The following is a 26189-nucleotide window of genomic DNA, read 5'->3' on the forward strand; positions in this document are numbered from 1 at the left end:
TTTCGCCTGATTGTTATTCTTCGTACTGCTGTTACACCTTGGTTCTGTAGGCCCTCAAGAAGATCTGATTCTGTTTCGTTTAGGAGGTCTCGCTCAGAGACAACTCCCTGGCAGCTGTTAAGACTGCGGTGGGGTGATACCTGAACGTCAAGGTGAGCAAACGTTTTTGTTATGAGAAGGTTGTCAGATTGACTTTTGTCTGATACCTCTATTAGCAGGTCACCAGATCCTAGTTTTTTCGCTTTGTAGTTTGCCCCAATGATGGCCTTCAGAGAGTTGGCAATCAGAAAGACTGACAGTTCATTTACTGGTTGAGATTCGGTTACAGAGTGCAAGACAAGAAACTTTGGAAAGTTCTCAGTTGGTGTACTGATTTTTTGCGTCACTTCGGTGCGACTCCTTTTCGGGGGTCGATCAGGTTTTTTTAAAGGTAGTTTTTCCATGCAGTATGGATTGTTTTAAGGGGTCCTAATATATGTCGCCTCTGGTTCACCCTTATACGCAGAGGAAGGTCCCGGAGCCCCTCGCCTGGTGGACAGGCGAGGAGCCCATCGGCCGAGGCTTGACCACGGCCTCGACCGCCACCGTTCAAGGTTTCTTCCCTTCACCTCTCAACCTATCGCCACGGTACGGATTACAGCTTCGGTATGGGGGCTCAGGGTCCGTGGTGGCACCAAGCACCAACACCTAGTTTACACAAGGTGCCCTTGCGGGATGCCAAATGCTTTGACAAGTTCTGCCCATTGCACCTGCAAGAACACTTCCCTGCACCTTCGTTCAAAGCGCAGGGAAGCTACCTTGTAGGTGTGATCAATAGGCGAGAAGAAACTTTCTTGGAGGCTATGTTTCATCTTTACTGATGGACACAAGAAACAGTTTGTCTTGTGTGGATTATGTTCTTTTACATAAAGTCTATAGTACACCAACCAAAAGTCCTCAACTTGAAATGCCCTCATCTTATCCAGAGTATTTGTCCTTATTGAGTTCATCTTAACCGAGCTCATCTGCACGGAAGTGCACTGTGTAGGCGCATCTAAAGTTGTAGAAGCAGCAAATAAAAGACTGCAGACAGATGCATCACCATTACCCATCTTTTGCAGTTTCCGACATGCTGTTTGACGAGTCTGAAGGTGAGAAGGGAGGGTCCCGCAATGCAGTATCCTCAGGACTGCTGGCACTGAAATGTTGCAAAACATACGCTGCTAAAACAATTCTGTTCAGTGCACGTACCTGATAAACACTACTATTGCAACACACCATTTGAACGTGCACATTTGCCGAGGAGACTTGTTAACATCCAGTCCCATGACTGGGCAAATGCTGGAACATTACACCATGTTTCATGAAACATTTCGATATGCTTCGTAATGCATTTATTTCACAGAAGAAAATAATGCAATATCTTCAAACATAAGTTGACACCACGACATGCTTACTTCGTTTTCATTTGTACAGAAGCACTGAAAATGGGAAGAACGAAACAAAAAAAGCAAATTACTACTTCAGTAGCCTCATTCTCTGACAACAGCCACAGCTACAAAACCAGCGGGCAAAAAGTGTGTGCCATGGCATGTTTCAAAGACCCCCAACTATGTTTTGACACTTCAAGAAAACAAATGTAGTGTGTAAACCCGGCAGCTATGACAGCCATTTCGAAGAGTCACAGTCAAATGTGCCATAAGAGAAAGTAAAATTCAAGTTAAAGTCTGTTCATGCTCCCTCTTGATTATGCTAATCTTTCAGTCCGCACAGACGATACAGTGAATCAGAGTATAGGTAGTGCGCTCTCTCCATAGTGCCAAAGATCTGTAGTTCACCATCAGTCTGTGCACTGTCGGCAACTGGTGAGCACCCTAGGCGCCAAATGGTGTGCATCCGCTGCTACATTGTGTTCTGCCAGTTCTGTGAGTGAACTGCCTCGGTGAGTTCGCTCATCAAATATGCATCAATACATTTTCCTCTTTTGCTTTGTAGAACTGCTAGGCACCCAACTGAACGAATGTTTTGAGTGCGAAGCTGTTCCAGAAGAGGGGAAAAAAAAAGAAAGAAAATGCCCGGTTGCTGCCAGAATGATTGCAGCGTGAACTTCAATGCAAAAAATTACAGCAAAAAAACACAAAAACAGCAAGACTGCATTCTTCCCTACCTCGCTAGTGTACCTCTTCATCGTCTTCGTATTTTTCATGACTGGCCAACAGCACAACCATTATTTTAGTCAACTGATTTCAGCTCGCTCGGTTGTAAGACTGGCAGCATTCATTACAGGGGTGGCTCCTTAAAGAGGCTGGTTTGTTTGACTTTGCTTATGAGGTTTAATGTCCCAACTCAGGCTATGAGGGATGCTGCAATGGAGGCCTCCAGATACTTTCAATTATCTGGGGAAAATCTAATGTGCACTGACAGCGAACAGTACATGGGCACCTTGCATCTCACCTCAGGCAAAGTTGCTTTCCTAAAACAGAGAACACATACCTCATACAGGAAGAGAATTGCTTCGAAAATGGCATGGAGAAGAAAAGCAAAAGCAAAGTTACTTGACTGCAGTGGCTGCAACTTTATTAAACACCGCTACATTAAACATGCCTTTCGTAGACAACTGTACAATTTTTGGGTTTATAATATAAAGACATATTTAACAAAGAAATGGTTATATTAAAGTGCATCTGGCCACGGTGACATACTGCCCCCCATGAAATAACATCATGGCAAGGTTGCAACTTGAGGACCGCAAGGCCAATTCTTTTTCTGGAGGCAAGAAAATAATGCTAATATGGCACTTCTTTCTTTTAGATTGCTTAACCACCAGGTTTATGAGCTACGAGAAAAAAACAGCTTGGCGAGGGCCTTACAGCTGTGAAAAAAAAAAAAAAAGTAGAAATAAAGCTTGCTCCAAACATGAAAACAAGGGGCAGCACACTCCATTGAGAAAGTAAGAGACAGCAAATGTGGAGCAGGAAGGAGGGAAAGGAAGAAAAGGGGCAAACATTTGCGGCTCTAGGCAGCACAGAGCATGAGGCAACAATGGCAGGAAGTGGCGGTGTGGTGGCACGGCGTGTGCGGTTTTGTCGCGCTTCAGTGTGCTGCGCCCTTTTCTCAATATTGCCTCATACATGACACTGAGAACACGATATGTGTTGCAGTGTTCACAAAAACCGTTCATTTTTGCAATAGGATCAAACTCACATTGTATTCAGATGCAAACAAAATCAAAAACATAACTTGCGATCACAAAAAGAGATAACAGAAGAGATGGAAGGGGTTTCTGAGCATTTTTTGAAAGCAGTCCCACAGGAAAGTAGTGTAAGGACTAGTTAATATAGCAAAACCCTGCCACAGTAAAGTGGCATGGAAGGCAGCATTTTTAGGGCCATGCTATCACCACGAACTGATACAACAAAGATTAGTTCCGGGTCAAGCAATTTTACCGTGGAGGGGTTTTATTGTATTAACCTGTCTTGACATAATATTTCTGTGGGACTGGTATTTATGGACGAGTTATTGCACACTACAAATCAAAGGCACCTTAGCATCACAAACGACAAGCAGCTACAGTTTACAAGCAGTCACAAGCGTGACTTGCACTTACGCCGTGGGAGCATAGGACTGATTGTTGACAGCAAGAGATCCGTTTGTCTGGGGGCAATGGTCATTCATCTTGGGCAAAACGTTATCATCTGTATAGAGGAAAAACAACCACACACTGTATCAAAGCAACACCAAGAAAAAGAAAAAACATGCTCTTTTGTTTATGTGCCAATAATGAAGAAAAATGACGAAAATGGATAAAGTGCATCGCAGTGCTTTGCTTCCATCTTATTCCGTGACTGTAGTAGTGACCTTGTCATCCCGGCATTCATGACACGTGGAAGGTGTGGGGTTTGAACCCTAGTGTGAGTGGGTAACTACAAGTGATACAATAGGAACAAGCCTTCTCCGTGGCTGGTGCTTAGCTTCTCTGCGGTAAAATGCTATGAGACTGGGTCCCTGAGCTAGTTATACTCACCACATTGAAGGCCCCTTCCAGATTAGTTAGCTTCTGAACAGAATCATTAATGTACAGGAAATTATTGATGACTCAAACTGTCATTGACAGCCATAAATTTTGCTAAATAACATACATACAATAGGTTTCATGATAGTATTTATTTGGAATGATCTGTCGAGTTGTCATTGTTTGGTCGGAACCCAGTTTCAGTTTTCTGCTTTTTGTTCCTTAGAAGTACTTCTCGGTAATTCAAATTCTGCTTTTTGCTCCTGGGAGAGGGGATTCTAAAGGTAGCAATTTGATTATCAATTATGTTAAAAAACTCCTGAAGTTAGCCTTTAAAGAAGACAATTTGTTTGTGTTCCACTACAAAATACTAACAGCTAATTTTTTACAAAATTATGCAAAATTTCATACAAAGCGTTATAATTGATGGAAATAGTGACATCGAAATGTAACTTTTTAGGCAAATACAAGACAAGTCGTAGAAAATACTTCTGTTTCGAAAGTATTCGAAAATGCACGGTTGTTTCCACGTAAGATCTAACAAAGCATGGTTGGTCGACCCTTTATATTTATTTCAAAATTTTATATATTGTTGCCTGATGACTGGAATGAAGAGATCTGAAATTGGTTTTGCTGCAAAAATGTTTTTCAAGGCACATGGAATTAATAATGACGAAGAGGTGGAGTGCCGCGCTTATTTTCTTTGGTGTTTTGGCCAACTTTGGTTAGTTTAGTTTATGGGGTTTAATGTCCCAAAGCAGCTCAGGTTTTCAGATATGCCATAGTGGAGGGCTTTGGAAATTTTGACCACCTGCGGATCTTTAATGTGCACTGACATCGCACAGCGGCTGCCGTGGCCGGGATTCGATCCTGCATCTTTAAACACAGTAGTTGACAACTTTGGTTATGAATTACACAAAATATAATAAATTTAGGCAGCTGAACGTTGTTCGACTATATATATGCATGTTTTTATTTGTATTCAGTTAATTTTCACTTTTCAAGGTAGTTTAGATGTTTTTATAAATTTCTCCAACTCAGCCCAGGAAACAAAATTTTACCTATTTTGCAGGCCTTTTTCTCAAAAAAGGTTTATGGGAGAGCAGCAATAATTCCGTACTATGTTCTCAACATACCTATCTGTCAAATGGCTAAAGCTCATATTTATATAATCTGTGCAACGCATGTGCACTGGAGCTTTGCTATTAAATCTGCCAATTATTCGCACTATAACCAGATGCTGATAACATGGGAGTGAAGGATAAGCAAGATCAGAGCACTATCAGGGAGCTTTGAACGCCCGCTACAGCTGCATGGTCGACAGCTGCTGCCACGAGGAACTGCGCTGCACCAGATCCAATCGGTGGAAAGCATGAACATAGCAATCCAGAGGCAAAGCAAGATGTCAAACGCCAAAATCAAAAACAAAAGCCAAACTATCGGTAATCGGATGCGCGCATCTATCTCAGATCTGATGGCAGCCAGACGGCCTGAGCTACGTCTTTTGCCGAGCGTTCGATTGCTGTTGACACTTAATGCCGGCACCCATAGCTGGGACTGCATGAAAGAAACTGTGTACAGGAATGAAGGCAATGTGCGCTGTCGAATCGCTCGAATAAACGATTGCAGCCCAGAAACACTGTGTTTTAATGAGGCAGTCATCTATGCCCTTCATAATTTTTACATTTCACTAAAGTTATTTGGTATATGTTGCTTGCTCATTGAACTTTATTGCCTTTTTGTGTAATCCACGTTATCCTGAAGGTGAATTGCAAAAAACATCTGTGTGCTGCCCCATGCCACAGTGCATTAGGAACTCCACGTATACAAAACTGATTCCGAATCATTCACTACAGTCTCTCTCACAGCTAATTTGCAATGTCGAGACAAAAAATTATCAGATACAATAATGTTACGGATGGAAAACGATGAGGACAAAGAGGCGCTCGTGCGTGGAAGGTGAAGAGAAAGAAGTGTATCGAAAGCTGGGCACTCACTGCCTGGCTCCTTGTCCGTCTCTGAACGTATATATCTTTAATCCGCTTTAGTAATATTGTATCCCCGATACAATATTATTCCAAAATTAAAAAATCGTGGGCGATTCACAAATGTCATAGAATCTTCAGTCCTGCTTTGCGTGCTGTGCCTTGCACGAGGGCCTTACTGAAGAGGCCGTAATTACTAGTGCAACAAAATTACGCAATATGTTTTTAATGATTTTTAAAGCTGAAGTAGAGGAGAACAGGTGGACAAAGTTTAAAAAAAAAATTAACTGTCCTCAGAAATTTTCATTGTTCACTGTTGTCTTGAAATTAGCTGGATCGTATCTCTGCATTGAAACATGATATAAATATAAGCTTTAGCCGTTTGATAGATAAGTATACTGAGAACATAGCGTGGAATTATTGCTGCTCTGCCATAAACCATTTTCGAGAAAAAGGCCTGCAGAGTAGGGAAAATTTCCTTTCCTGGGCCAAGTTTGAGAAATTTTATAAAATCTTTTCTACACTACACACAAAAGCGAAAATTAACTGAATACAAATGAAAACATGCCCATTATATAGTCCAGGTACATAATTTTATTATATTTTGGGTAATTTATAACCAAAGTTGGCCAAAACATTAAAGAAGATGAATGCGGCTCTCCACCTCGTCATTATTAATTCCCTGTGCATTGAAAAAAATTTTGGCAGCGAAATCAATTGCAGATTTCTTCTTTCCAGTCATCAGGCAACAATATATAAAATTTTGAAATAAATATGAAAGGTCGACCGACTGTGCTTTGTTTGATCTTACATGGAAACACCTGCACATTAGCTCGAAGTTGCAAAAAAAAAAAAAGAAAATAGGGGGTGACGTTTCTACTCGTGGAAAAAAAACCGACTGCACGAAAATGACTGCCGTTATGCTAGACCCTCACAGTTTCACAAGATACTGTTTAGTGCACTTTCTATGTGGCATAAAAAAGCAAGTTATTTGGAATATGCAAAATTCGCCTGAAACAATGAAATCACTGCTAGTCACAGCACATGCTCTGAAAAAGCTATGAGATTGTTTTGTACTTGACTGTGTTACAATGTTAAATTTTATAACTCTGATCATTCACTATATTTTCAAGAAGAAAGTTAGGTTTATGTATGCTAGATATATATGTATGCATATGACGACCCCAGTTAATTTAGAACTTTGGATAATTCGAATTAGGAGCACGGTCCCAGCCGATGCGAAGGTAAGCCTGCCTAAATTTTGTGTTGGACAACCGTTAATTTGAACATGGGTGATCTCACACCTTAGTTTGGATGGGGAGGTCGCATCAAGGTACAACTCGCACAACTAGCCATCACCGAAACAGACCTCCCTGAACCCAAATTGAATGAAACAGTGATGCCTGCGCACCATGGCAAACATAACGATGATCGCAAGTTCCCTATCTCCAAAATAAAGCCCAGTCACATAGTTTCAATTTCATTTTCACTAACTACTTCACGATGTCCCGTGGCTGTTAACAACATAGACCAGACACGCCATTTTGGATGGTGTGTGGTGCTTCACTGGTCTTTTAATTTTATTTTGTTTTATGTGGTTTCGCGTGCCAAAGTGACTATGGCTATGAGAGACTCTGTAGTGGAGGGCTCCGGAAAATCTCGACCACCTGGGATTCTTCAACGTGCACTGACATCGCACAGCACACGGGCGCCTTGCTTTGCGCTTCCACCGAAAAGCGGCCGCCGAGGCCGAGATTCGATCCCATATTCTTGGGCACAGTAGTCGAGCGCTCTACCCTCTGCGCTACCCCGGCGGGGTTTTAATTTTATTTTGGGATGATGTCAAGCTGTTTTATGCCTACAAATATTTGCTTTGCTTGCATCCACATGCTTCTTTATGGATGAAGAACTTGCGTGCTGACCATGCCTTGCCTATGCTCTGTGCAGCAGAGCATCCTCAAACAACAATGGAGCCGTTTGTAAAGAGGCACCACTGCTACTGTGTCGCACTGCAAAAAGGGTGGCGCAAGCCTTTACAATTTTGGAGCAATTCTTCAGCATTCCCGGTAGTGTGCACAAGGGAAAAGTGTTTTTCTCAATTTGATTTCATTATATATGCAGACAATGGTCGTACATGTATCGACTGGATTATATTACTGTGATGCAAATGGTATATACCAGTTTTATTTTGAAGCTATTTGATAATTAGAACTTTCAGTTAATTTCAATATTGTCTTGCGTGACATCAAGATAAGTAAATGCAGAAATATAAGATGCTGGGAGCCAAATTATTATTTAATTTTCTTCCCCACAAAACAAAAGCAATGGTATCAAACATAGCTTTCAATTACAAAAATAACATTTATCATCAGGTATAAGGAAAACGAAATTCTAAAGCTTAAAAGAGCTCTATACTATAAAAATGAAAACATGACATGTGAGAGGTTGACTTTAGCTTTATTTTCCTTCACATGTTCAGAAATATGTGAAGCACATGCTTTCACTGCAGTGGTAAAAAAGGCATTAACTTAACAAATCTTCATATCTCCTTTAAAGATGAGTATTAGTAACTATCAATGTTCTAAAAGCCAGCATCTTCGCTCTCGCTTTCTTCATTATCATGCTATTCAACTTGCCAGCATTACTGAGCACTTTGAAGCTTCCAAAAAGCTAGCCGAAAATTTGTGGAGAACAAGCTTCGCCACAGGTATCAACAGGTCCATGTTCGAGTTTTTCAGCGGACAGCCGCTAAACGTTTATGCACTTGCCAAGCCACAATAAGTGACACAGCTACGGCCATGTTCAATGGACCAGACCGTGCTCTAAACCTAGCCAGGTGCCATGCTGGCGAGATATATTGCCCCAGTATACGTCTGCTTGCGATAATTACAGCTGGGGCCACACTTTTTGGTAAGGTCTGCCTTCCTAGCGGCACAACACAGAACGAAGCAAGCGAACGACGCGGTGGTTGTTGATTGAAGAATGGCCCCGACGATAACAGTGTCGGACGCCTTGTGGATGGCACTGCAGAACAGAGGAAGAAATCCTTGCCCTCTCTTTTGATACATCACAAAAAAAAGGAAGGAAGGAAGAATTGAATAACACCACCTGCAAGCAGCAGTCTGTAACTGTGCACAGATAGGTTTTATGCGCCCAAAAAGACACAAAAAGACAAGGGAGACAGGACGGAGCCAGGACAGGTCTCCCTTGTCTTTTTGTGCGCATAAAACCTATCTGAGTATGAACCAACTAGCCCCACAACGCATATTACTGGAGTAACTGTGCAATATACAATATTTAGGTAATAGAACCTCGGTGATACGAATCTCACAGGGTCGCAAAAAAATTCGTAACATCCGAACGTTTGTATCATCAAAACGAAAGAAAATAAGTGTGCAGAAGCATAGGAAAGGCAATCACGAAGATTTGTTTACGTCCGAGAAGGTTTATTACGGTCGCGTGGTCACAGCTCGCCACTCGCGGTGCACACAATGCGTCAGGCGATCGCGACATCGGCGACGTGCAGGCCGCATGCCTCCGTGGTCTTCTCGCAGCGCGTACAGCACGATAGATGGCAAAGCCAGTTGCGCGGAGCCGCACACTGCTCGCGATGCATACAGCGCGACTAGCAATCGCGAAGTCTACGATGTGCGGACCGTGCGCGCTTGCCCCATGTGCAGCTAACTAGTACTCACGGCCGCGCGCCGCTGCAAACTTCGCGGCATGAAAAACGATCGCGATGCCGGCGATATGCCGTCTGCCCGCCTCGGTCTACTTCTTGCGGCTCATACAGAACGAAAGGAGATGGCGACATGCAGGCTGCGTGGCGCCATAAACTGCTTGTGGATCGCAATCACAGAGCCAGCAATGTGTGGTCCGTGCGCGCCCGCCGCGTATGCCGCCGCGAACTGCTTAGGTTGCGACATCTGCGGTTTGTGGGCTACGGGCCACTAAAACCTTTTCGTGGCGTGAGCTCGACAATCGCGACGTCAGCGAGGTGCGGACCACGAGTCATTGCAAACTGCCCGTGACGAGTACATATAGAGCGGCAGGCGACCTCGGAGTCAACAACGTGCGGGCTCAAAGTTATGGTTGCAGTTTGCGTGTTCGTATCATCCGTAGTGGCGCGAGAGTAAGTTCAGAACATCCGAAATTTTGCGCAATGTACACAATGCACTCCAGCCAGGGAATTTTGCGAATTTGTATAATCCCGAAATTCGTATCAACCAGATTCGTATAACCAAGATTTTACTGTATGATGTTCTGCTGGGTGAAACTGTGCTTTCAATACAGGGCAGCTTTTCAGTTAATTTTACTTCCTTGAGTAGTTAAATACATTGCATGAAGATGCAATACACTGGACATATAATAGAAGTTGAATGGGTTAAAAAAAAATGAATGAAACTAACATACTATGCCTGTATAGAGCATTAATGATGTATGATGTCCAGGGTGAATCCCAAGAAAACAACAACCCTAAACCATAAAAATAACCTCTAAAAGAAAAAGAAAAGTGAGCCCAAGGAAGGCTGCGGTGCGCTGCATAAGAAGCGCTTTGTCAACTGCTGAGAAAGAATGGTGTACAACATTCCTCTGGCGTGTGGGAAAGCGTATGTGGGACAGACTGGCCACTGCCTCATTGAGAGGGTACGGGAGCACAGGAATGCGTGTGAAGCATTGTCGGCCCCAGGGAACTTTATCCTGCCACGCGATATCCTGCGAAAATTATGCGTGCCTTTAAAATGATTTCGGGTTTGGAGAAGGAGTGAGTGAGTGCGCCGTCAGTAGCGCTCAGCAGAAAGGAAGTGCTAATGCTTTGTCTGGACAACAGGAGAAGAAGATAGGTGCCTGTTTCAATTGTTTAATTATTGTTTTCATTTTATTGTTCCTTCAATATTTTTCCTCCAAATGTTTTCTCAAAGTTTTCTTCCTCTTCTTATGTTCCCTTCCTTTTCCTTGTCATGGAATGTTTCCTTCTCTTTATTCATACCAAAAATAAACAGCTAGTTCGTAGTGTGCGCATCAAAGGCGTGGACGTCTTTTTGTGATCTCCCTTGTGTATGTGATGGACAATGTAGTGTCAGAAGTCACCAGACTAGGGCGCATAGCACGTCGCTGTGTATGGTAGGATCAAAGGCTGTGGAGCAGCAGACTATGAAATAAAGTATGAATCAGATAAGCCTGATATAACTCCAGCAGTATGACTCTTGGTGATGAGCATTTGCCTAAGCTTAACCCAGAAACCATTGTCATTACAATAGTGCAGAACAAACCACAGACACTACAGATGGACACTATCTGTGCCTACCAACATGTTTAATGAGAGCACGCATGTATGTGCAAAGAAATATGCACATGACTCCGGGCCACACCAAAGAATTCATGCCACTTATTTTCATAAGTAACTCTCACATTTCATGTTTACATCACAGTAAACTTTAGCATTGACTAACCTAAAGTTGACATTCACGGAAAAGCTGATTTGTTTGACCAACATATAATGTTGCAAGCAATACTGTCAATGTCAAGATGTTTTCATGTTCCAGAGAGGAGAAGTTCAAGTTTCTGCTCACCTAGGGTGCTCAGAAACTTTCTGACGACAGGGAGAACAACTTTTCTCGAGGCCTGTGCATTGCCCTGAACAAATGTGATGAGGTGGTCGGTTGACATGTGAGACACCTGAAGATCGAGGGAGGGTTCTCCCACTGCCAGTAGCGTCGAGGTCAGCTGCCGAAAAGGACAAGGGAATTTTCAGTGCAGAACCCCGTTACCTTGATCCCACACAAAAAAATTTGCAATATTTACAGTTTGACTAAAACTAAAATTCCTTTTGAAATTGTTTAGGCTTGAACCACTTTCTAAACATTTACAGAGTGCCCATAAAAGCTTTGCCTGTCTCGTTATCTTATCAAGGGCCGTTTTCATGAACGTGCTTTTTGTTTTCCAGCACATTCATCGCCACTTGTATAACACAACGTTGAGCATGATACAGCACATCATGGTTTGACCCATGAATGTGCAGCGCACAGCTGTCTATGGTTGTTAACAGATTGGCATTGTTTTTTATGGAAGTCTTAACAGTAACATGCATGCACTATTCAGTGCGCAGAAGTGCGAGTGAGGATTGTTTCAAAATTTCTGGATTTTCAAATGTTTCGACAAGATGATGAGTAGTTAAAACAGTTTGGGTGTGGTACGAATGAAGATTAATTGCAAATGCTATGCATTATCATTTAAAATTTCTGATATTCTCATAAAACTCTCTGGGCACAAGGAAGCCATAACATGCTGAGGAAGAAAATAGGGCTCGCCTGCCCTTTCATGAATCTTGGCCCAATTTCTGCCAATTTATTGCTCTTGGCATAGCATGGCACAGAAAAACTCGTTTCTGTCAAAATGATGCAATAGGCAAAGCTGTTCCACACCAGCAAATCGCCATGAGAGCAAGCTGTCGCGGTGACATTGTAGCCCTTCTGTCGTAAAACTGTGCGCACGCTGGTATTTCATGGTCAACCGCCTGCCTTGCTGCCCATGCCTGACTTCACCATGGCCGTGCATTCTCGAGACCACTTGCCAGACACACGGTAACTGAGCCAACCTACAACTGAAGGTCACGTAGCAGCTATCCTCTGATCTGTCCTCGGTTTGCACCCCGACAGCTCAGCGCTATGTGATGGCTTCACTTCGCATTCAAGACATGTTCTGTACCCTTTGCACAGTGATCAGCATGACACCCATCGAAGCCAATGAAGTCAATGCTAGTGCATGCTGCACGAGTGGCAAGAATAAACGTATCAGTTCCGAACTCACCCTTGTCGTAGCAGGTTCTATCCTTGCTGTAGCTCCGACAAAATCAAATACAGTAAAACCTCGTTGATATGTTGTTTTTTATAATATGAGAAAAAACTTATTATCCGGAAAAACGCAAGATCCGAATTGCCTGACTTCTGAATGAGGTACAAGGGCATTTAGAACTGAGAGATTTTCCTTGCATAAAAGTGTAGATTAGCATTTACAGTGAAATCTCGTTAAAATGTACCTGCTTTTCTGTCCGCACCTATTCCCATCGATAGCCCGCTACGTATTGATGGTTTCTCAATTCGAATTTTCCCACTTTCGAAGCGCTCCTTGAAAGTGGCGTCATCCAATGGGAAATAGAGGAACCCTTCATTCAGCTTTGCTTTTGCTTTAATTTTTCCGCAGTGCCGCGCCCGTCCAGATGGTCTCCGGAGTCAGGTGATCGGCACTCCTCGTTTGCATCATGGCGTCGACGTTGCGCGCTCCTGCTGCGCGATCAGTTTCTGCGGAAGTTGATGAATCGAAAACCTCATTTTTGGATGCGAACAGCAGCAGTGATGACTCAGCAGACGAATTCAGCTCTTAACATTTAGCACTGAGAGCGAAGCTACGTCAAACCGACCCGGAATGTCGACAGCCATGCCTAGATAAGTTTCGCGTTAGCTCCCCAAAAATTTACGCTTTTTCTGCGCGCTGATTGGAAGAGATCACTGTTCTGAAGCTCAGAACTGTTATCTGCAGGGTGACAATGTCTTTTGGGTAGTATTACTTTCCGCTGGCAGCACAGGGAGTCGTGTTTTCCGCTAGAGAACAGCCAGGGGTCGACCTCGAATACTGTTTTCTTTCCTAACTCAGCAAATACTGTACACAGAAAGCTAGAATTTGCTGCAATGTTGCATTGGTCCCTGTTGTAAAAAACTTATATTTTGAAATGTTTTTGTTTTATAGTGTTTTTTTAACTAAAGATTTTTTAGTTCTTTTTTTCATCACTTATTCAATAAATATGTTTTCACTAATATAACTGTGAAGAGGAATTCCTCCTCTACAATTTGATACTAGACACTCCTGTAGCAAGCAAGTTTTGTTGAAGAAAAAAAAATATATTAATGACACCACCCAGAAACTAGTCTCAGTTTAGAAGTAGTCTGCCTGCACAATGCCTGCAGAAGAATGCCTGCACAAAACGTACCAGCGTACCACAGAGGCATCGGTTAGCACGTACCATTTTCACTTTTCGTCGCACAATTTACGCCGGTAGTACCGCCTCACAAAAGACTGTTTGACTAGCGATATGACCAACCTCCATAAATGTGACTGATATGACGGCAAGCTATGTGGCGAATGACTAATCGGAGCCAAAGTTAATCGAATGCAGCTGCGATGGTGATAATACAACTAGCACCATCTTCAGGCAGACGCACCAATCCATGTGGCTGTAAACTAACTGTGGCGTCCAAGCGACGCGCGCTACCGGAGTTAAGCATGGAGTCGCACCCACCTAACCCCCTAGCGGGCCCTATTTTGGGCCAGTTCGAGCGACCACCCCATGCACCTCAATAAGTCAGGCCTTGGTAGCTCTGGTTCGATTCCTTTCGCACGTGCAGTGAGGTGGCCTTGAGCGGAGTGCATCGCAAGTTCTCCGTCCACATCATGACGAAGCTTGGACAGATAAGCACCAGGTGCTCGGCATTATGACAAGTTGGAGGCTGTCAGTGCCATCGAGAGGGGAGTAAAGAAATCTGTGTTGGCACGTGTGAGAGAATAGTGGCATTTGGAATAACAGGGAAAAGCTGCTCAGCAGTGCTGCCGTGATTGCGAAGAGGTGTAGGGTATGAGGCTCAACATTTCCGGATGTGGAGGAGGCGCTGGTGTGATGGCTGAAAACTGCTCCGTCAAAAACTTACCAGTTAGCAAACAAAAATTCCTGGTTTTTGCCTCGCAGCTCAAACGTGCCAACTTTGTGTGCAACAATGGCTGGTTAGACAGATTCAAATCGAGGCACGGCATCAGCATGAAGACCATAGCTGGAGAAGATGCCGCAACTGACGTTGAAGGTGCGCAGAAGATTGGAGGAATGGCCAGCTGGGACAAATTTTGAAAAACTATGTACCTGATGACATATTTACATTGGATGAGACTGCACTTATTTTCAAGCTGCTGCTTGCGTTCAAGGAAGGGCTGTGCACCAGTGGCAAGCATGCAAAGGACTGCATTTCGGTCGCATTTCCATATATGTCAGGAAGTGAGAAACTGCCGCTTCTCGTCATTGTCAAGTCAACCAAGGCAACGTGCTTCAAAGGCACCCGACTGCCATCAGGAGTCCTTTATAGGAACAACACAACACCAAGGAATGGATGACTGGCAAGCTCTTTGAAGAGTATGCATGCTTCAATGACTGAAGATGCACGTCGCGGTGAATGACCTCAAGGCTCTGAAGCTGTTGTTTTTGCCACCAAGCACAGCAACGATCGCATAGCCCTTGGACCAAGGCATCATTAGAGCTGCTAAGCAGCTCTACAGAAAGAATCTGCTGTGCAGCATGCTGCTTGCACTGGAATGCGACAAAGTGTACCCAATAGACCTGTAGGGTGCGATTCACATGTTGGAACATGCATGGCAGCAGGTCGGGTATGCAACCACGCAGAACTGTTTCAAGTGCGCAGGTTTCCGTGATGTGTGAGCGAGCGACGCAGACGACGCAGGTGACATCACCGGCACCCTAGACCAAGCTTGTGAGAGCCTGCTCACCAAAGTCCTTGGAGGGAAGGTGCTTCTCTGATTTCAGGAGCATCGATAGCAAAGTGGACACTTCGTCAAACATGTCCGACAAAGCCATCATTGCCTCAGTTGTGGCTGACAGTGGCGACGACGATGATGACACAGAAAGTGTGGAATATCTGGGCCCAACAAAGGCAGAAGCTGCACGCGCTATAAGCGTCATGTGGCTGTTCGCAGAGAAAAGGAGACTGGCCGAGAAGCCAGCTCTCGCACTGAATGAGTTTGAGGCTGCTATTGTTGCTAGTAGAGCATGGCCACGTCAGACCAGATTACAGACTTTTGCAGTACAAAATAAAGGCTGCACTTTTTCCCCCTTTTTCAACCTACTACCGATTTCTGCTTTTCCTTTTTGGCAGGTACAGTTGAACCTCGATGTAAGGAACCTTAATGTAACAAAATTTGCGATGCAACCATTTATTTTTAAATTTTCCGATCTCTGCCCCATTCAAAACCATGTACGTTAAATCTCGTTACAAGAGACACTGTTACAAGAGACACTCGGTTATAAGAGACATTTGAAAATAGTTTGGTTGGTTTTCCTATGTCTGCCATGTTAACAACATTGCATACAAGAGACATTGTCACAACAGACACTCTGTTACTAAGGACAACTTTTTCAGGTCCGTGGAGTAAATTCTTCACTCTTTAGAAAAGACACAACCCAGGTGCACTCATGCAATGCAGCTGAAGCGTACCAACTCATACATGATGCACTTCAGATTCCCTTAGCTAAATTCTGTTCCATATCAGTGTCCTTTTTGTTGTGTATGTCAGGAACAGAGTGCTTCCCCATGATTCGAAAGTCAAAACGGTATCGCGTTACTGTTACCGACGAAGCAAAGATGCATGAATGACATCCAGCATTTTTAACTCCTCACTGTTAAAATTTGATCACAAGGTGAAAGCTTAGAATCCTGATGTCTTTCTCTTTGTGAATCATCTGAGGGTGGCGAGCCTGTAAGCATCTGAGGTTGACTAGCATGTAAGAGTGCCTCAAAGGTATTAGAGCAACAGGAAGGCTTGCAAAGTGAAGTGCTTTACCTCAAGAATTTGGGAAGGAATACACTCTGCACTGACAAAAATACATACTAGTATGAATAACTTCTTTAAGCTTTCCTGCACAATTTCCTGTTAATGCATGTGAATGCATTTACAGTCGAACCCGGATATATCGAACTCGAAGGGGATCGCGAAATAGTTTGATATATTGATAATTCGATATACAGAAATCGGCTTGGGATGGTACTTACGATGTGAAAAAACGATACCGTATTTCTCGCATAATCAACTCACTCGCATAATGAACCCACCCTCCACTTTAGCAAGCGAGAATGTGGGAAAAAAAAAATAAAGCGTTAAGGCCAGCTCGCTCACATGCAAGCGATTAAGCGATCTCAGCGACGAGCGGCAGCGACAGAGCAAAAAATTTCCAACTTGTTGGAACTGCGTCCCTCTGCCGTTCGAGCCACCGCGGCAGCTCAAAACAAGGTTGCTGTGTCGCCACGGCAGAAATCGCCAGCGTATTCGCTTGCATATCGCACTCCGTTTCGGTCGTCTCATCCACAGCTCATTTCTTGGCAGCGGGCCAAGATGCTGCGCAGCAATAAAGTGTATCTTTTGATAGCTCCTGCGGCGGCGGGGAACGAACTTGGCAGACTGCCTGTGATGGCTTGATTGCACAAGTCTGGTTCGATTTATCACGCCGCGCCTGGGGCCGGCGTAGTCCACTGCCACAAAATCATTGGAAAGCGTGATACAGTTGCTGCAAATGCTGTTTGAAGCGAAAAATGCTAAAAGCCAGTGTCATGATCGCAGCTGACCGCGTGCTTTCGTTGATTCATACATGCAAAGATAAATGACTCCCGCAAAAAAAAAATGTCGCTTCGTAACACCATATCTTACGCTACACCGCGCATACAGCACAACGATAAAAATAGACAACTCTCGCAAAGAAAAAAAAAAAAGATCTGCCGCTTCTTGACTTCCGCAGGTGCCATAGCCACGTCAGCCACGCAGAGGGTTCGCAACGCACGCTGGAGAAAGCGTCCGACGTTCTGTCTGAAAACGGGCTGAGCTGGCTTGGCGCATGCGTAGCGCGTGCTACTGCAAACAAAGGCCGGGAAAGAGGAAGGAGAGAGATAGCTCAGCAAAAGAATGGGCACACCCTTGCGCTTCGCTCTGTCGCGTTTTTCCCCCCTCGTTCCCACCGGTTCTCTCTGGTTCATTCACACACATGGCTTGCAAACGTCACATGCTGGCGCGTGGGAAACGACAACCGCAAATGCGTGCACCTTTAGGGAATGGGTGCGGCGCTGCCCTAGTCGAACTGTCCCCTCTCATTACTTCCGCGCGTGGCTTAAAAACGTCACGTGGCAAACGGCCAAGGGTGATGATCGTCATTGGGAAAGGCACACTTTCCAGTGCGTGGTGCGGAGTTCGATATATCGAACGACCGATGAAATTGAGTTCGATATATGACGTGGCTTTCCTATACTTTTGCATGGGAATTTCAAGGGGATATTCCGCGAGTTCGATATAACCTAAATTCGATATATCCGGGTTCGACTGTATATACTGATGTGCATTAAACTGATCAACACAGTGATTTTAGAATTTTTGGTTACAAGAGACCTTGCTTACAAGAGACATATTTTTCGGGTCCCTTGACTGTCTCTTGTAACAAGGTTTTACTATTTTATTGAGATTTAATGAAGCAATTTTATGCCGCACTTTCAATTTAAAAAAGTCCTCATGCATCGCATGCATGCATGCATCAGTAGCCACCTTGACAAACGGATGAGAAGTAAAACTTCAGCCCTGGTCAATTTTGCCAGCAGTCTACAATTTGCGAACGAAACAAAATGATGATGACATAGGCGTAACCGCTGAGCCAACCGTCGTGTGCATACAAAACCCACTGTGCGGAAGTTTTAGGAGGCGTCATGCCATGACGTAACTGGGCAGTCAGAACGACAAAGCACTAACCAGAAATAATATACCCATTTTTTTTTTTTGCAAGAAAAATGACTTGAGTTTGGGGGGAGGGTTCAGTACGCAGAGAAGTTGAGACTCTTTCTATTCTTTTTTACGAGTCGTCCATTCCAGCCACCAATCATCAAAGAAAGCATGCGGTCAGCCGCAATATCATGACGCCGGCTCTTAGCATTGTTTTTTTCAAAAGGCGTTTGCTGCTATCACACGTTCCAGTGATTTTGTGCCCACCCCAATTGATCTGTGATAAAGCAAACATACTTGAAAACCAGGCTTGCGCACGGCCGGTCTGGAGGCACATAGTCCGACCGTGGCTTGCGCAACGGGACCAGCTGAGCAAGCCACCGCAGACACTCCTCTCAAGACCGCTGGCACTCTGCCAAGTTCGTACCCCCCCTCCCTCCCCTTCACCCTACCACTAGAGCTAACACCTAAAGATACACAGTGATGTTCTCGCTGCGCAGCACCTTGGCACGCTTCCAAAGAAATACACTGGACTGCGACGGCGCAAAAACGGAGGGAACACCTACCAATTAGCATTTTTTTTTTTTTTTTTTCAAGTTCTCAGCAGCAAAAGTTGGAGGTGGGCTCTTATGCAAGTAAATATGGTATGCGTATGTGAAGCCCGAGCAAAGTTTGCCGCACCTGCACTAGCGTGGGCGATGCGGACACGCGACTAAATCTAATTCACTATAATACGACAGCGTTAAAGGCCCTTGATCAGCTGATCTAGAGACTCGTTTTCGTTTGCAAACATTGAATGATGATGATGATGACACCACTGGCGGCATCTGGCGGCGGCTTTGAGTACTAGGCACTGCGCTTGCTCTTTGTGCACGTGAAAAATTATGCGTTCGCATCCATTTCGTATCACTCATTATGTGCTCCTGATATACAAAACTTTCAGCGCCCTTGTTAGCACTATTATTGCTAAAATTTCTTGCTTATTTCCTGAATTTGTAATTTACATGTTCCCAGCAGTGTTCCACGAACCTGTTACTTCATTTGGGCAGCTAAAACATAGCAACCTCGAAGTAACGAAAATCACAATTTAACAAAATTTTCGGCTGCAAGTAGGACTTCATTATATCGAGGTTCGACTGTAAGTGGGTGATTTTACGATACTCCTGTTAAGCCATAGTACCGTTTATTACATATTTTTTCCAAGTTCTAGCCAACTACAGTTTAACGAGGTTTTACTGTATAGACATAAAGCATACATTGATCTTTTTTAGCTTTCGCAGAAATCAGTCTATCGTTTCTGTCTTCAGCGAAAACAAAAACCCAGTTGCGAAGATTTAATGCATAATTCGGTTCGTACAAGGCAATGACGAGCCGAGATCACTTCCTTTGGCATTTCTGGGTGCTTCGCCCCTTTACACAAGGACATGTGGGAAAGCCATCACAATTGCATACTTTGCTCGTTTGCACCTAGGCACTGCAGGAAAGCAACTGTGTTGGATGAGCGCCACTGATCGCTTTTCATGTCACAAGTGCTCGTTAACCCATGCCCAGTTGATCGCAGAACCTATTATATGACCACAATTTAGTGACTTAGAAATTATGTTATCCAGGCACTCATTAACCTGGAGATAAAGAGTTTAGCTCCATTGGAAATGTTTTACTGGCTGCGATTTTGAGCGCAAGAAAAAGGAAATCGTATGAACCGGCAGGGTATCAATGAGGTTTTAACCAAATAATGCACATTAAGTATGCAGACATACCACAGCATACAGAATGTTGTAGGAAGGTCTTCTGTAGTGCATATAAATTTGCCTGGACTACGGAAGCCCTTAGCCCAATCCCCTTTCCTTAAGAAAGAAAACACATGAAGAAACCTCTCCCAGCTGAAGGTTTGCACCCAAAGCTTTCATTAGCAAGTGAAAGCCAGCAGGCAGGACATAAAACAGAAATAAAGTGCGGCACGGAGCTTTCAAACAGCGTGGGTTACCTGCTGCTTGAGCATAATGTCCGAAGAAAAGACTGCCAGCTGCCTCTGGACCGAGTTGCTCTTCTCCTCCACGGCAATTGTGAGAATGATGAGGGCACTGTAGCCGTGTGTCTCGCAGAACTTGCCCAGCTCTGCCTCCATCGTGTTCTCCTGACAGATGCTCTACGCCAGATAACAAAGATGGGATAAAAACAACGTGAGCTATGTATACCATGAATAAACGTGCAGGAAATGAAGGCAGAGGGATGAAGCACACAAGAATATGAGCGCCACATGCTGTATTTGTACACAATGAACCTCCTATTTGCTTCATACCTTCACAGTGGTCGGCCAAAGAGTGGAAAAAAAATAAAAAAAGCTGAAGCATGAATGTTTTCATTTGCGCAAAGATCAAGATCTACTCGAGACACTGTAGCCGGTAACTACACAGGCGCTGCAGGCATTTACAACAATGAAATAAACACCGTCTGCTAAGGATGCAAAAGCATTTGTCAGTGCTGTTGCATCACATGCAATGCATAAAGAAGACCCATTTTTTAGTGCCAGCAAAAGAAAAGGCGAACTCTGTATCCAAGTATATACCAGATGTCCCAGCTAAATGTAACTACGATATTTAAAAAGTTGGAGGGTAGAAACAGTGTTGTTTAAAGTTGTGTTTCTGCAGCTCTCTTTATCAGCCTAAAGAAGAAAGCTCGAGAAATTCAATACAACCTACTTGACAGTGAAGCTACCGGAGTGATCAAATCTACTGCTTTCATATCCCACACGCAGTGCAAATGCAAACCAGTCAAAGGCAACATTCCCAAGTTCTCTCGGTGTCTCTCAGGGTGCCCAATTAGCGCAACAGAGATTTCGAACTTCATGTAATTTCTTTCAGGGCCAAGAGAAAAAATAGTACATACGCAAATGGTACCTTCTTGCAAACTTATTATCCAGCTGTTTTCCAAGGTGATCTACAACTTTTAAGTTGAAACTTTTGTTCCTGAAGCCAGTATTTATACAGTTAGCTTGTTGGTTTTTAACTGATCAACTAACGGTGTGGAATGAAAAACTGCGCACCAGGCTGACCCAATGGCCCTAAATAGGTATTCACCTGCCTGGAACACTCAGTTTGATATAAAACTCTGGTTATGTTTGTTTGGAACAACCGGTACATCGGTCCTTTGAAAACCATGAGGTGGAGTGGTGACTATGCAGAGGTAGAGTGGCGGCTATGCCTCACAACTAGAGGACATCTAAATTGTGTTTTGATGGGGGGGATGAATGAGGAAGTCACAGGAGGAGGAGCTACTACCAGCGGACTGCTCCGGACAAATTTCGGCCGCCTAATTTTGCCGCGTGCGCCAGTTGTACTTGTTTCATTTTTTTCTGACTAAAATGTGACCACCAAGGCTGGGATTCGATTTTGCAACCTCCAACTTAGCAGCCAAATTTCACAACTACTCAGCAATCATGGTACTCAACATGAGCTAACCAGCATATTTAACTTCCCCACTAATGATAGATAGTTAACTCTATACTAAGCAAACACAACTATTGCAATACTAATACATCAACCACACACTCCACTTTTGGTTGTATTAATCTTGTTTTTCTCGCAAAACCTCCACCTCTACAAGAACAGTGCCAAATGAACGGAACTGAAACATGTCTGTAGTTATCCACCTAATGACACACAATTACAAGAATCAATTTATACATATAACTTTTACCTTGCAGATCACAATTATAGTTCAAAGCCACTGTGTAGATGATGAGAAGATGATGATACAATCACCATCTAGCTGACGAGTCATCATCGTGTCACGAGTGAAGACACAATACACTAGGATGCAAAGCTCACAAAATTAGTACTCTAAGTAATACCATAATACTATGCCATGATTAATAAAGTGGATACTTATTTAACATGCAACAATGCAATGCAAGGCAGAACGCCATTTGAAAGCAGTCCGTCGTTACACTGGTGAAAGTTTAATTACTATTATACCGAATGATGGATGACATGTATAGTAAAACTGTAGAGCGCAAGCAGCACGCACCTTTATTTCTCCAGGCACAGAAGATATTGCTATGCGCTTTGCTGAAGAGCAAACAACCTTGAGGTCCTTGCGAAGGAGCTCATCCAAACACAGGCCTGCGAAAATCATGCGTGGACACACTAAAGACAACCTATAGGAAGCCAGTAACCAAATGCTACAAAAGCAGCTGCAGTAAAAATCCAACCAATCAATTTCAGGAAATTTTAAAGGTATTTAGACTGAGTGGTAGTATGCCGCTACAATGTAGTATTCACTGTTTCACATGCACCAAACGGCACTGAAAAGGTGCTGAATCATCGAACCCAGCCAAGCTGACTAACCTTAACCATCAAATTTTCATTGACTGATTATAATGACAAATAAAAACCCCAGTGAAAAGACCCTCGACAAAAGCGGTAAGTGCCGAACACATGCACTGAACTCTTGTACAACCTTGTTGGTGACAGTGTGCCAATGGTCACACGGTAGCCTCTCACTATATACAGTGAGAGGCTATCTTCTTAGCTACTCTTCTGACACTGCAATTGCAAAGCCTTCTGCGATGGGTTGAAAGAAACGCCTGCCACAGTTCAAAGGAAACAAAAATGCTTAACAGGTAATTCCCCCATTTTTTTTTTTTTTTCATCCTTTTTCAAAGTCATTTATTCTACTTGCTTGGTTAAATCACCAGCACAAAAGATGCAGATGAACAGAAGATACACAGGACAACCATTGATTCGCAACTGATCCTTCATTGAGAGGGAACGTGTACAAAATAGTAATCAGTTGCCTGAAAGTTGTTACCAATAGTTTTGGGTTTCTTCTTCTTTATTTTTTGAATGCTCGTCTGCGGATATACAGTCGAACCCGTATATATCAAACTCAAAGGGGATCGTGAAATAATTCGATATATCGATACACAAATTGGCTTGAGACGCCGCTTGCTATCGTGAAAAATGAGAGTACCGTATTTGCCGTGTAATCAACCCACTCGCATAATGAGCCCACCCTCCACTTTTGCTGCCGAGAATTTGAAAAAAAAAAAAAAAATAAAAAAGTGTTAGTCGGTGCCGTGTTCCTTCGTTTTAGCCGTCGCATCCCCAGCTCATTTACTGGCAGCGTGCCAAAATGCTGTGCAGCGATAACGTCACAGCGTGTTTATCTTTTGACTATACTTTTGGTATTAGCCCCTGCGGTGGTGGGGAGTAAACTTGGCAGAGTGCCCGTGATGGCTTGATTGCACAAGCCTGGTTCGATTTATCATGCTGCGCTTGGGGCGGGCAGGGTACACTGCCACAAAATCATTGGAAAGCGTGATAGCTGCAAATGCCATTTGAAGGGAACAGTGCTAAACGCCGGCGTGATGATCACAGTTGACCACATGCTTTCGTTGATTCATAGATGCAAGGATGAACGACTCTCTAAAAAAAAAATAACCTGCCGCTTCTTATCATCCGCAGCCGCCATAGATTATGCTACGCCTCACGTTCAGCACGACGACAAGGATAGTCGACAAGGATGGTCAACTCGCAAAAAAAAACAAAAAAAGATATCTGCCGCTTTTTAACGTCTGCAGCCGCCATAGCTTACGCTAGGCCACATGTTTGGCATGACAACCAAGATGAACAATCCTCGCAAAAAAACAACAATAAAAAACTGCAGCTTCTTAACGTCCGCAGCCGCCATAGCTTACGCTACGACACACGTGCAGCAGGACGACACAAGACGCGCATTGCAGGTCACCCGCCGTGCGCAGAGGGTTCACAAGACACACTGCAGAAAGCATCCGATGTTCTTGCCACGGGCTGAACTGGCTTGTCGGCGCATGCGTAGTGCATGCTGCTGCGAACGAAAACTGGGAAAGAGAGTGAAAGCTTGGCAGAAGAATGGGCACACCCCTGCATTTCTCTTGCATTGTTTCCCCTCTCTAGAACAACACGGCTGCATTGGCTGCATCTGCTTCGTACCGGCTATTGCCAAAATGGTTCCCTCTCATTCCTTCATGCACATGGCTTGCAAACGTCACGTGCTTTCATGCGGCAAGCGATCACTGTCATCACCACCCTGATCACCACAGATGTGTGCGCCTTTGGGGAAAGGGCGCTCACGTCTATATGACTGCCGACTTTCCAAGCCCCAAAGCTCTTTTATGGTACCATGGTGACAAATGCAAGTTTTTCATCTGTCTTCACAGAACGGGCCGGCGTGACATGAGGGTTTCAACATCCGAAAGTTGCACATTAATTTGGAATCAACTGTGATTGCATAACAGCAATTTCAGACTCTGTAGGTTAACCTGCCTGCCTTTCCTCCTGTTACTCCTCCTCAGACTTTTTAGTCATATATGCATTCATGAAGCATTGACGCTTCAATATACCGCTATGTTTGTATCACAGAAGTTATCACAAATGCACAGAAGTTATTACACTATTCTTTTTTCACTCACATATTTACTTCAAGGTCTTTCAGGGTTTTCTGGGCTATGTCAAGCTATGATTTGCAGCTTTTAGCCTAGAAACCACCCCAGATTATCTGGTAAAATAAAGTATTGAATTCAATCTTGTCAATATATAAGAAACCCAAGCTCAAGACGTTTTTACAGATTTCTGCAAATTGGCCAATAAGTGAACCAATTATTATTAACCCCGCTATAGTAAACTCGGATATAGTCAAAACTCGGATATAGTAAAGTAAAACTGAAGTCCCAGTTCATCTTCCATAGGCAACTGTACATTTTCCCCCTTTATAGTAAAGACATTTTTAGTAAAAATCGGTTATAGTAAAGTGCACCTGGCCGCGGCGACGACTCCCACGATATGACATCGCCGCCTGCACACTCCCTAGAATTGAGAGGAAAAGATGTTTTTGTATTTGAAAACAGAAAAATAACATCGAGTGTTCTTTTGAGTGACTTTATCACCAGGCTTAGCAGCATTCAGGAGAAGCCTACTTTACGAAGGCCTCGGAGCCGTGAGCGAAAGCACACAGCACGTATGGAAAAAAAGAAAGTAAAGCTGTCTACAAACATGGAAAGTAAATGACGCGGTCCGTTCAGAAAGTAAGGGAGGGTAAAAGTGCAGCAAGAAATAGGAAAGGGGAAGAAACGCGAGTACATTCACAGCACTGTGCAGCACAAAGCGTGAGGCAGTGGTGGCAAGAAGGGGAGGTGTAGCATGTGCGGTCTTGCAGCACTTGACTGCCATGCGCATTTATCATTTATTGCCTTTTAAAAAGGCAAAAAGTAACACCATGTTGATGTAAGGCTTTGGTTTTCACATGAAATCAAACTTGGTTGTATTTGTAGCCACGGTGTCCTCATGCTTAAGAGGTACTTCTATCAGATGAAAAAAATTTTTATAACTGAAAAAAAAAAAAAAAAAATGCTTGAAGAGATGATTTTTTTTTTTTCATTAAGCAACAAGACATGTTCAGTCAGTAGGCATTTAATTACCTGACAGCATCTTCAAGACCATGTCATCGCCAACAACTTATAATAAAGACCCTGATATAGTAAAGGTTTTTGCTGGTCCCAGTGACTTTACTATAAAGGGGTTCTACTGTACTAATAACGAAAATGTGTCGGAAGTGCAATACAAAATCGATCCTAGCTATGGCTCGACTGACACTACTCGCACGGAGCACTCCATTCGAGTCACAGGAAACCTGTGTGCACT

General features: G+C 43.7%; 1 protein-coding gene across 2 annotated transcripts in view; it reads right to left on the reverse strand.

The window, feature by feature from the left end:
- The window catches only part of LOC146186847 (uncharacterized), a 77040-nt gene that overhangs the window by 42502 nt on the left and 8349 nt on the right, over positions 1-26189 (reverse strand). For both annotated transcript variants that reach the window (XM_084607471.1, XM_084607470.1), the window contains exons 7-11: positions 22537-22631; positions 20495-20656; positions 11550-11703; positions 3587-3674; positions 1088-1177 (exon numbers count right to left, since the gene is read on the reverse strand). In XM_084607471.1, coding sequence (XP_084463597.1) covers positions 1088-1177; positions 3587-3674; positions 11550-11703; positions 20495-20656; positions 22537-22631 — 589 coding nt within the window. The remainder of the gene's footprint in view (positions 1-1087; positions 1178-3586; positions 3675-11549; positions 11704-20494; positions 20657-22536; positions 22632-26189) is intronic.

This window comes from Amblyomma maculatum, chromosome 6 (assembly GCF_055883805.1).
Source record: "Amblyomma maculatum isolate TAMU_Amacu chromosome 6, ASM5588380v1, whole genome shotgun sequence".
In the NCBI taxonomy this organism is placed as follows: Eukaryota; Metazoa; Arthropoda; class Arachnida; order Ixodida; family Ixodidae; genus Amblyomma; species Amblyomma maculatum.